This window comes from Thermochaetoides thermophila (genome assembly GCF_000221225.1).
Source record: "Thermochaetoides thermophila DSM 1495 unplaced genomic scaffold scf7180000011822, whole genome shotgun sequence".
Lineage (NCBI taxonomy): Eukaryota > Fungi > Ascomycota > Sordariomycetes > Sordariales > Chaetomiaceae > Thermochaetoides > Thermochaetoides thermophila.
In genome coordinates, this window is record NW_006383038.1 from 1,713,723 (window position 1) to 1,725,388 (window position 11,666).

Sequence of the window (11,666 nt, forward strand, 5' to 3'; positions counted from 1 at the left end):
GACGATGCGGGGATGCGGGGTCAGACTTCCGGCAGCGCTAGCCGGCACTGGATCAGCGTGGCGGCTCCTGGGCCGCAGACGGATCAAGCATTCCGTTAGGCTTCGCGACTTCGCGTTCATCGCGATTCCGAGCATCTGCGACTCCAGGTAAGACATGGGAAACTGGTATCCGGTAGATGCGCTTTTGAGGCAAATCGCATCCTATGCCCACCACTCACTGCCATCACAGCGATAGCGATCAGGTACTTTACCTGTGCAGCTACCGCGACAGGTGGGGGGATACGGACCCCCACATAGCCATTGACGTAGAACTAGCGCTTGGTCTATCATATGAAAAGGGGATAAGGTAAACGGCATGCTTTGACAGATGGGATTATCGGACCCTCCTGTAAAACATCTGGGTCTACATGGGGTTTACGGTGTGACGTGGTGGCTTGTGTCGGATGAGCCGACAAAGTAATGCGTAGGCATTTGTAAATTATCTTTTAGTCGCGCCGCAGGTACAACGCCTCTATAGCCCTTAGGGTTACCCGAATCTTCCAAGCTTTACGAAATATACCAAATTAGTAAACCACAGGCTTGGCATCTTGCTACAGAAGTAGTTAACATTATCGAAGCATGTATGTCAAATCTGGAAGACTGGCGAGAATTTGCCGTGCTTCCTCATCATCATTGAATGGTTCAACAACCTGACTTGATGCTCTATGACCCAAGCTCGTAGAAATATTTGGAGCTTGAACCTCAAAAGGGCTAGCTTCGGATCTAGAGAGCTCCGGCCCGAGGGATGGACAAACCTCGGTTGCTGAAGTTGTTGGAGAGGCTCGACCAGAAAGCGCGACAACGGTATGAGAGACACAGGCTGGACGGCTTGAACAAGATTCGGGGGGATAAGCAGCGGGGCGAGAAGTGTTATTTGTGATTTTCGAGTTCAAGACCAGTTGCTTGAACACAGAAACACCAACCGAAGTCCTAAGGTCATCGCCGTGAGATGCGTCGGAGTGCGACTTGACACCGTCGACTTTGACAGGGGGCTTGACAGGTATAATAATATCAAGGGTCCAAGAGGCATTGAGACTATTGACAGTCGGATTCGACGCGGCTGGCGAGGAGACCATATCTCCCCACTCTTCATTATCATCATCGTGTTCAGATTTTGGGTTTAGCTTGTCTGGTCGAGGAGAATAATTGGTTATGGACGGAGGAGTGAGAGCAGTGGCAGAAGACAGTGTCTGTCGAGAGGGCAGAGCAGCCGGGCTTATCGAATCCAAAGTGGAGGATGCGTCGGGAACTTCATCGACAGAAACTGCGCTGTCGCTGGATATGCCAGCCTGTGTCGCGTTGACGGCACCATGTGTTGATTGCATGGGAGAAGTTGTGCTCCAGCTAAAAGCAACTACACCTGAGCCCACGCTGCCAGAAGAACAATGCCCAAGTTTATGAGGAGAGTCGTCACCGGATCCCGAGCGAGAGAGTACATTGGCCGAGGGTAATTGCAGACATCGCATGGTTGAGTGACTTTTAGGTTTGCGGAATACTTCGTCTAGAGTCACCGGTTCTGCTGGTGAATCCCATCCAAACATGTTCTTCTGTGTTTTGCCACCACCTAAGGTGGCACGGCCAATGAGAGAGTCTTCCTCCATCCATCGACGGACGATCTTTATTGTCTCGTTGTGGACAACGGACGAGCGCCAAAGAACACGGCGGTAGCTGTCATCATCAGCGGCAGCGTGCCTCCGACAAGACCCCAACCGAGATATCCTATACCAAGTCCTACGCTGTGAAAGTTCCCTGAAGTTATCTTCAATGATGCGATCTGGGATGTCCGCGTTCATGACAGACATGGCGCTTGACCTCTTCATAGGTACCTTGAAGAGCTTGTCGACTAAGCTGAAATCCACACTGAAATTGAGAGCGTCAGGATTGGCAGCAGCTGCTGCAGTAGCAGTCGAAGAGTTCGGCGATTTTAGCGTTGTGCTAGCTTCAGACATTTGAGCACAGTCAGAAGCCAGGGCCAGATCTTTTTGGTCCGCGTCCTCAAAGTCCCCAAACTCCGTATCATCGGCAACACCACTCAACATTCTTGAATCAGCTGGGCTTCGGCTACGGATGCGATGCTGTTGGATTGCAAGATGCTCTTCAATTGCAGCTCTGGCTAGGCCATCAAACTTGACAACAAGCTCCTGAACTTTGCCAGAAGACTTTGGTAACGCTGGGCGCAAACTTCCCGCATCGTCATCGGCAGGAGCAATTGGATAGTCTTGACGCTCGTCCTCGCGGTCCGTATTCTCCAGAGATTGTCCTGAAGATTGGCCTTCTCGTTCAGCTGCAGATTGCCCACCGGTGAGAGGGTGGCCAGAAACTGATCCGAGGATATATTGATCTTTGGATTTCCCCGACGATTCCACAAGATCCAGACCTAAAACTTGGTGTCCATCGATGTCATTCGTTTCATATCCACACGAACTCTGACGATTCATGGTTCCACGTAATTGCGTATCAAAGCTGCTTGGAGAAGCTTGGACTGGAGAGGCGGTTCTGACAAATTCAGGAGCAATGATTTTATCTGCCAGCGCCTTTTCGACAGCCTCATCAATGGCCCAAGGATCTAAGGCTGCAGATAGAAGATGTAGATCGTTTGGTCCTTTAGGGGTCGCAACGAGGGCGGCCCACGAAAACCGGTTCGCCGCGTCTGGTGCTCGGTCGCCATGTGGTGTGGACGTTAGTTTCGCGCACGGTTCCTCCCATCCATTGTTCCACACTGAATGCCCCAATGGCTCGTCTGAACGCCCAGCCCATTCTCCGAAGCCTGCATCATCACTGTCCCAGGGTGACTGCTTGAGGTCTTCGTGGAGTCGAGGAGAGGGGGATGGGGAGATGAAGGTATGCGGAGGAGCAATGTCAGACTTGTGTGGTAAAGTTGACGTTTGGTCTTTGGGTGAATTGGTCGTGGCCCATGGTGAGCCCCACGGATCGTCCATGCTGTGATGTTCGGATTGATTTCATGGTGCGAGTCAGTAGTGATGTGGATGGTTGTGCATCGCGTCAGCGAGCCGCAGAGGCCGGTGCGTGGATGAAAGGTGGAAATTATCCACGGGATACGTCCAGAAAAGTGGGAAGACAATTGGATGTATGACTGGATCGCCAGTCCTTCAGTTCGAGCAGCAAAACTGAACAGAGTGTGCTGTTGTCTAAAGTGAGCAACATTTAGGGGGGCAGCATCGCATCGCTGCCATCCTCTCCTGTCAGTTGGTGGTTTCTAGCGGAGAAATAGCGTGGTGGGTACTCCGTAAACGGGGTGCAAAAGATGGAAATGTCCGATCAAAGCCGTACGTCATTGCTTGTAAGTAATCGGTAACAGTAAATAACAGCTTATGGGGGCACATACTCCAAGTTTTGTGTCGTGCTGGCCCTCTGTTGTTTGGGTCGAACAAGCACAAAACCTGAACCATGAGTCTTACCTAATTGAACTCTGGAAGCCACAACGCTTCTGTAGGATGTGCACAAAGAATTTAGGTTTTGACAATAAGAGAACTCTCTGCCGATTAATACTGCTTCTTGAGAACCTTTTGACATGAGTAATTGTTTGCCCACTAAGGTTATCGGCTATCTGAGCTTGGTGTCAAAGTATTGCACTAGCCAATTCGGGTCACGTGTGTTGTACATACAGCTTTACAGATCACACAGTACACACCCAAGTACCGAAGCACCGCCTGCGATGGATGACCGTTACCGTTCTCCACCAGCTTTATCAGCAAGCCGATGACCATCCGATGGAGAGTCAAGCACATTGACGGACCTCTCCAACTTGGTTCAACCATCATCCCACGGCATCATTAGGGCCGAGAAACTCTAATCTGCGAGCTGCCTTAGAGGTTACTCAACCAACACGCGTTCCCTGACCCAAACCGTCCGCCATCAGCTCACCTTTTTCATGCACACAACATGTCTCTCTCTCAAGTTAAGCATATTATTCTGGTAAGTATCATAATGCCCCACATTTTGTGACAGCCGTTGACTGTCCTTGATGCTAACCTTCTCGTTGCTTTAGGTACTCTCGGGAAAGGGAGGAGTCGGTAAATCTTCTGTGACGACACAGCTTGCCCTTTCTCTTTCACAGGCCGGATACTCAGTAGGCGTGCTCGATGTCGACCTTACAGGTCCGTCCATACCTCGCATGTTCGCCGTCGAGGACGCAAAAGTGAAGCAGGGGTCTGGTGGTTGGCTACCCGTTGTCGTTCATGAAGCGAACCCTAGCACTGGCATTGGGTCGCTGAGGGTCATGAGCTTGGGCTTTCTTCTCCCCCGGCGGGGTGATGCGGTTATATGGCGAGGACCAAAGAAGACAGCCATGGTTCGCCAGTTCATGTCGGATGTTTTATGGGACGAGCTCGACTTTCTCCTGGTCGATACTCCTCCAGGAACAAGTGATGAGCATATCTCTCTCGCCGAAACTCTCCTGCAGGAAGCACGTCCCGGACAGCTTTCCGGAGCAATAGTTGTCACAACACCACAGGCTGTGGCAACGGCAGATGTCAGGAAGGAGTTGAATTTTTGCAAAAAGACCGGTATCCGCGTCTTGGGCGTTGTGGAAAATATGAGCGGATTTGTGTGCCCGAACTGTAGCGAGTGCACCAACATCTTTTCCAGTGGTGGAGGAGAAATTATGGCCAACGATTTTAATGTTCGCTTCTTAGGCCGTGTTCCAATCGACCCGCAGTTTCTGGTTCTGATTGAGACGGGCAAGCGCCCTAGATATCCTGAAGGGACAAAGGTCAATAGTCAAGATCTATCGTTTCAGCATCTTGAACAAGTCGATAACGCTGACAATCCCGAAACCCCGAATTCTTCGCTGCTGGTGGACAAGTACAGAGACTGCTCTCTTGCGCCGATATTTCGCGCTATTACTGCCGACGTGGTGGTGGCAGTCGAGCAAGCAAGCGGGAGTTAGCGAGTTAGGGGAAGCGGCAATAAAACTTTGAGACGCGCAATAACTTTAAATCTCACTCGCATCCTGCGGTGAGATGATAGATGACACCGCATTTTCCAACCCAGTATTGTGAAAAGGATATTTGAGACAGGACTTGGGATGCTTAAGAGCATAACTTATCCAACCAAGCTGCCGGCAGCAAGACTGATGTCGAAAGCTAGGCATCGTCATGAAAGGGAAACATGGAAATAAGACAGCCAGATACCCAAACCGATATTGATACAGCCAACACTCCTGGCATTCGGTGTTTAAGCGCTACTTTTGAGACTTGACGTTTCCTCAAATCCCCAATCCTGTTTTCTGCTGCGTGACATTAACAATACCAAACACCACCATCCTATCCCGCCTTACCCATTAATCACCCTCCGACAGTTCCCGACAATCACAGCACCACCGTTAAGAGCCCTTGTGTGAAAGCCTAGCGGCATCTTTTCTCCTTGCCATTCAACGCTTCACAGCCACGGAGTGGCGGTCCGCAACGACCGTCGCATAGGTAAAAATGCCTCTCTGCCACACCTTATTGACCCGGTTGTTGCTTGCGGACGCGATATTGGCATGTGAGCATTCGGGGGTGGGAGTCATAGGCAACAGCCCAATTGCTACTCTGGAGTTAGGGTTGCCCAAGAGTGGGGAGACAAACGTAGGAAACAGACGTCGGCCCGCCTGCAATGATCCCGACAAGGGTCTTGTATTCTGTAACACGATATCCCTCAACAGTCAATGCTTGACTTGAGGGCCTAGCATGATCAGTCGTTCAACGGTATGATGACGCAGAACGTTAGTAGATTCTGGTTACAGATTGTTGAATCTATCTGCACGCGTTTTGTGGAATGTAATTGGATTCTCCGAAAGATAGAGATTGGTTACTAGATTGTGGACATGACCGAAACACGAGACACAAAGGAATGCATCTATCGAGGGCTGAGCGACAGGATCCTTCCCGCGATGCCCCGCTCAGTCTTGGCGCCAAAATTTCTGGGCCCCGCCCGCGAACTCTGGCGCAACCTCTGCGCTTGAATTTTGCTTTAAAACAGTCGCCGACCTCAGCCACTTCCTCTGCTGATCTAGGTTGTCTTTTGTCAAATTGGACAGTCACTGTTCGCAATTCAACCTCTATCACTGCCTAGAATTTATCTCTGCCCTGTAATACCTTTAACAATATTTCTTTCGCCCGCCAGCTCCAGAGGTCTGGGCCATCTGTCGTACAACTGCAAGCCTCCTGCTGCACGGCTCAACCCAGGAGACGAAGGAAATCCCTCCCCTTTTCTGCGATGCTGAGATCCGTGTAAAACCAGCCCGTCTCGCGGAGTGGTTGAACACTGGACTCAGAAATCGCCTCTTTCCGATTGGCTTCCCCGGTCAATGACCGCAATTGACCTCCTGCGCTTCCTTTCCAAGCCTGCGAAGTGAGCTCCCATCAACACCACACCTACTTCTGCTCTCCATCGGTGCTGCTCAAATGCTAACACACCTGTTCAAGGCCTCGATAACCCGCAATTAGGGCTATCCTCTCGATATCTACACCCTACTTCGTGTTTTGCTCGGTAATTCGAGCCGATACTCAGCCACAGGTATCGGTTCAGTCGCCCCTCACACTCACCTAAACCACGTGCCCAAAATTCCGGTCCTCAAGCTCTACCGCCCCCCAATCCGCGGTCGCCCCCCCTAACGTCCTCTCGTGACGTCCAGCCTTCAACTCTGCCCTACACTGCAGCTGGGAAGCCAGCTATCTCAAGGACACCACATTCCTGTGGGCCTACTCTCTCAAACGAACGCCGCACCAAGTTCGTTTGAGCGGCAGCTAGTGTCCCGCGGACGCTCGCCAACAACAGCAGCACTACACAATCAATAGCGTTGCACAGGCCGACCATGGTTAACCTTGGAATCCCCGACAACTATACCTTCTCTCCCTGTGAGAGAAGCCCACATCTCACTATCAACCATGAGGTCGCCGCGGACCTAGACTCCACCAATGCCTTTGAAGGCCCTGAGAAGCTACTTGAAGTTTGGTTTGCACCGTCGCCTCGTCTGCTGCCCCCGAGCGTCAAGGAAGGTGGTCTCAAAGCCGTCAGCCCCTCAACCTGGGAGGGTATGCTCGATTTGGTCAAATGCAAAATTCTCTCCATTGTTCGGTCGGAGCATGTTGATGCCTATCTCCTGTCCGAGTCAAGCATGTTCGTCTTCCCGCACAAGCTCATCCTCAAGACATGCGGCACCACGACCTTGCTCCTCGGACTTCGCCGCCTCCTCCGCATTGCCGCTGTTGATGCGGGTTTCCCTTTTCACAATGCAACATCGTTGGATGACGTTCGTGTCGCCGCGACTCCATACCGCGTCTTTTACAGCCGCAAGAACTTCCTATTTCCCCACCGTCAACGTGGACCTCACTCGAGCTGGAAGGATGAAGTTAAGTTTCTGGACGACACCTTCGAGAATGGCAGTGCCTACATGGTTGGCCGGATGAACGCCGACCATTGGTATCTCTATATGACGTCCCCTGTCGGCAACACCCTGACCCCACCCCTAACTCCTAGCTCAAGCAATGGAGGTAGCCCAACTCGTTCTTCCAAGATTCCGACCGGAATTATTACCTTCCCTGGCGCTCCTGAGGAACAAGCTGACGAGACGCTTGAGATTCTCATGATGGATCTTGATCCCGAGCTTGCGAAGCAGTTCTACCTGGAACAGGCGAGTGCGGTCGCCGATGAGCGGGTGCCTGCCCAAGCCCGGGAAGCTCGGCGTGCTGCTCATGACAGTTTGGGTGATATCGACGGCCAGGCTTTCGTCACTGATGCCGATCATGTTGATGTTTTCGCCAATAGCAAAGATTTGGACGGCGCTGCACCCAACGCTGAACAAGCGGACATCGAAGCTCGTACCACTGAGGGACACGCCCTTGGCACGGTCGTTTCTGATATGTGTGGACTCTCCCAGGTGTATCCCAAGTCCGCATATCCAGACTCTCGCATTGACGCCTATTTATTCACCCCATGTGGTTTCTCTGCCAATGGTGTGGTTCCTGCTCCGGTTCCTGGTCCTGATGGCAAATGCGATAAGCTAGACCACTACTGGACCGTCCATGTCACACCCGAACCCGTTTGCTCGTATGCTTCATTTGAAACCAATGTCCCGGGTGGTCAGAATGGCCGTGCGACTTCCGAGGTCATCAACCACGTTGTCAGCATCTTTAAGCCGGGTCGGTTCACCATGACTCTTTTCCAAGCCAAGAAACCGGCTGATGATGACAGCCTTCTTGTTGCCCCAATCAAGCATATGGATACCATTAAGGGCTACCGGCGCATGGACCGCATCGTCCATGATTTTGACGATTATTATCTGATCTTCCGCTACTACGAACGCGAAGGCTGGACCGGCGATGGCCAAGCCCGGGTTGGGGAAGACCATTAAGCGGACTCATGTTAGCTGCATGAGCGAACCCTTTGCTGGATTACACCAAGTTTGCAGATTGGTAGTGAATCACCAGTGGTTCTATTCACATTCTTTCACCATGGTCCCGACAAGATTGCAGATACTCTGGACCTGTTCTTGAAAAGCTTTTGTGTCGGCTTTTTCAAAGTACTTTGATCATCCTTGGTCATTTGTGAAGCGCTTCTCTTGTGCGATGTTTTTTTGCAATTGGGTTTCTTTTCTGTATGGGCTTCTCTGGACATGTGGAGACCCGCTCATCACTCCGTTTACATTCCTACAAGGCCCAGCGAAATCAGTTCACCTCCCAGCATCTCAACGCCCCTTGAATGGCCATCGTTGGGCACGGGTCGCGATTATTTCGCACGTTTTAGTTGTTTCTCCACACATTCCTTGATATTCTGGGGCTAGGCTCTTCTCTTAGCTACTCACTCAGATTACATAGGTGTCTAGTGCTCGTACCCTGCTTCAAATTTAACATCTAGCTGCCTTGTCCCTCATTATCTTACAGGAAGTGCTAGGAAATTGTATCTTATCGTTACCATTAACCTGTTTCCTTTCCGCCTTTCTGGAGTTGAACATGCCTCGATCTATGTCTGTATCAGTGGACAAAGGTTGTCGTCCAGTGCCAAGCACAATGGCTGCTTCTCTTCTCTTTCGGCTCATTTATATTGCTACGAATAGCCTCTGTTTTAAGTCTGCCTATCGTCTGTTGCATTATGTAAGCCAAATGGCTTGATCTGGCCTCTCCATGAAATCTCTCAGAACTTCGTAACGTTGTGGGTAGCTAAAGACAACTCTTTTTTGAAAGCACTCGTCAGTAAAAATCTAAAGGAGTTTGATATGCCAACAATACTCATTTCTACGCTATCCTTGTAGCCCCTCCTCTCTTTACTCTATCTTTGATATTACGGACTTACAACTCGCCGAAGAGACTTCTCGTCTCATCCTCTCAATCCTCGTTTCCATGTTTCCCACATTCACCTCCATATATGTTGCTTACTGTCTATTTGGCAGCTGCTTTATCGTGCAACGCGCTCACCTTTGTTGCTGTCGCTAGGCATCGCCACCGTGAGCGTGGCGTGGTGATTCAAAAACATATCAATGCAGCTATACGTTCCTGTTCCTCTCATCTGCACTGTTAACCTTTTTCTGCATTTTCAACTTCTCCTAAGGCATCTTGAGCTGCCTTGGATATTTACTCGATATTTATCCAGCCAACAGGACTGCAACAGAAGTACTCATAGAATTCACAGTTTTGAGAGAGGCATGGCATCCGGAGCCCCTTGCTCGTGGAGTTCTAGTGACACCAACGGCAACTCTACATTAATCGGTACACCTGCTTCCGATTCCCTATACGGCTCCCATCGAACCCCGTAAGAAAAAAGTGGCTGTACCATTAACTTTCCATCGTTGCCCTGTTCACAGTCGGTTCCTTCTGCACAGTCTAGAAAGCACCCGACATCCCACCAGAAGGCGCCTCTGCTGTTGTCTCAAGCAAATACTTCTTAGGCCAAAACCCCAAGGTCACAAAAACTTACAGATCCAAGACGATACCACACCCAAGCCTAACGCAGCATATTTTCAATCCATGGACCCCTATCACGCCACATGGTATGTCGTCTTCTGGGTCAATCAAGGGAAATCAGGCGTTCAGTAGACGACTACATGGTCAGATCTCGGTGCAACTGTGGCTTTTCAATAAGGATATCTAGAGTTGAACTGTCAAGGGAACAAGGTCGAGCAGCCAGACTAGGATTAGGTGATGTTAAGGCCTCCGGAAAGCCTACTATGTATTCACAAGGACTGGATCAGGCAGTACACAACAAGCTACCAGCTGCTCAGGTTACTGGTCTCTTGGATCTGGGATGCAAAAAAGACCTCAGTGTGAAATTTGGGAACATCAGCTCTGATGGCCGAGGAAGGGGGAAGAGAGGCCTGTCAAAAACTGCGGTTAGGCCTCCTAACTCTGAGATTGGAACAAAAAATGTGACAATCAATGATGCAGCTGCAGATAAAGCAGAGCTGGTGATGAAGAAAACAATGGAGCTCGAGCCAAACAAGCAACGTATGGGAGAAGGGGTTGATACCGAAGATAACATTGTGCGCTCTTGGCCTTCTTATGCCTTACCTGACTTGTGGTGTTAAGAATGATTTAAGTTTAACCTAGGATAACAGAATTTCTAAGACAAGACAGTCAAAGAGCAAGTTGATTGCGTCGAGGTCACATTACATCAAGCTAATCCAAAACAGGGTTAATCGTCGTTAAACCCAACATCAGGTATAAGTCATAGTTCAGGGTATCATGCTGAGGTTGGGCCTTCTTTTCCATGCTCATCACCAGGCCTCACTCCTCCACATCCCCGAAATGTCCACTTTTGTGAAAACACCTTCAAACAACACGCCTGGTCTTTCCAGTCTCAACCTCATAGATCCAACCACTCAAGATTACATTGTCCGGCACCAGCTTGGTGCTCTTGATAAAATCAATGTCCTCACGGACAGCCTTTTCCAAGTCAGGGAACGGCAGGAAATCCAGGTTCCTCTCCTTGAGCTCAAGGGCAGCCTCAGCACTATAAATGCTGTCAGAAAAGACATTTTGTCTCGATGCCTGTGTGACAAAGATGCTTACCCAAGGTTTTTCTCAACAATCTCGTAGGCATCCTTGTTAGTGAAAGTGAGCATGCCGCAACCAGTGTGCTTAACAAGAATGATTTCGGTGGTGCCAAGCAGCTGCTCCGAGATGATGATAGAACGGAGTGCGTCACGGGCAGAAGCACCAGCCTAAGTGTGTCAGCTTCGATCTTGGACAACTTCTCATGATAGCAGCAAGCCACTATCAACAATATAAAATGGCTGTGGCTAGCGAGTAGGTTGTAGGAAAAGGAAGCTTCACATTCCGAATAACGTGGGCATCACCTAGCTCAATGCCAAATGCGGCGGCAGGATCGATGCGAGCGTCCATGCAAGTCAGGACAAGGTACTGCTTGGATGGAGGAAGAGCAAGGTGTCCCTGGGTAAACGTGGACGAATACTTGGCAGAAGCGGCCTCGAGGTTCTGCTGGACGGCCGACATTGCTGGCAGGTACAAAGGGAGCTACTGTTGGGAAGATGAGTTGAGTGAAGAGTTGAGGAGAGGCTAGGTTTGATCGTTGTCAACAAGGGAATAGCAACTCAGTGCACAGCAGGGGTAATGAAGACTTTAATATAGGCTGATTTCTCTAGATGTGGGTTTGGTGATGGGGAAGGTAGG

At 50.3% G+C, this 11,666-nt stretch overlaps 4 protein-coding genes across 4 annotated transcripts; 2 read left to right on the top strand and 2 right to left on the bottom strand.

Moving 5' to 3' along the window:
* Window positions 1-563: 563 nt before the first annotated feature.
* CTHT_0069090 (uncharacterized protein) lies at window positions 564-2,978 on the bottom strand (the record flags this gene model as incomplete). The annotated part of the gene is made up of 3 exons (XM_006697129.1): window positions 564-590; window positions 963-2,416; window positions 2,465-2,978. The coding sequence occupies 3 exons, from the start codon at window positions 2,976-2,978 to the stop codon at window positions 564-566; spliced, it is 1,995 nt and encodes a 664-aa protein (XP_006697192.1).
* Window positions 2,979-3,942: 964 nt separating this feature from the next.
* CTHT_0069100 (cytosolic Fe-S cluster assembling factor cfd1-like protein) lies at window positions 3,943-4,948 on the top strand (the record flags this gene model as incomplete). Its single annotated transcript, XM_006697130.1, has 2 exons — window positions 3,943-3,975; window positions 4,049-4,948. The coding sequence occupies 2 exons, from the start codon at window positions 3,943-3,945 to the stop codon at window positions 4,946-4,948; spliced, it is 933 nt and encodes a 310-aa protein (XP_006697193.1).
* Window positions 4,949-6,856: 1,908 nt separating this feature from the next.
* CTHT_0069110 (S-adenosylmethionine decarboxylase proenzyme-like protein) lies at window positions 6,857-8,395 on the top strand (the record flags this gene model as incomplete). The annotated part of the gene is made up of 1 exon (XM_006697131.1): window positions 6,857-8,395. One exon carries the CDS (start codon window positions 6,857-6,859, stop codon window positions 8,393-8,395), a length of 1,539 nt encoding a protein of 512 aa, XP_006697194.1.
* A 2,410-nt stretch (window positions 8,396-10,805) lies between these two features.
* Window positions 10,806-11,489, bottom strand: CTHT_0069120 (carbonate dehydratase-like protein; the record flags this gene model as incomplete). The annotated part of the gene is made up of 3 exons (XM_006697132.1): window positions 10,806-10,986; window positions 11,046-11,197; window positions 11,322-11,489. The coding sequence occupies 3 exons, from the start codon at window positions 11,487-11,489 to the stop codon at window positions 10,806-10,808; spliced, it is 501 nt and encodes a 166-aa protein (XP_006697195.1).
* Window positions 11,490-11,666: the final 177 nt, after the last annotated feature.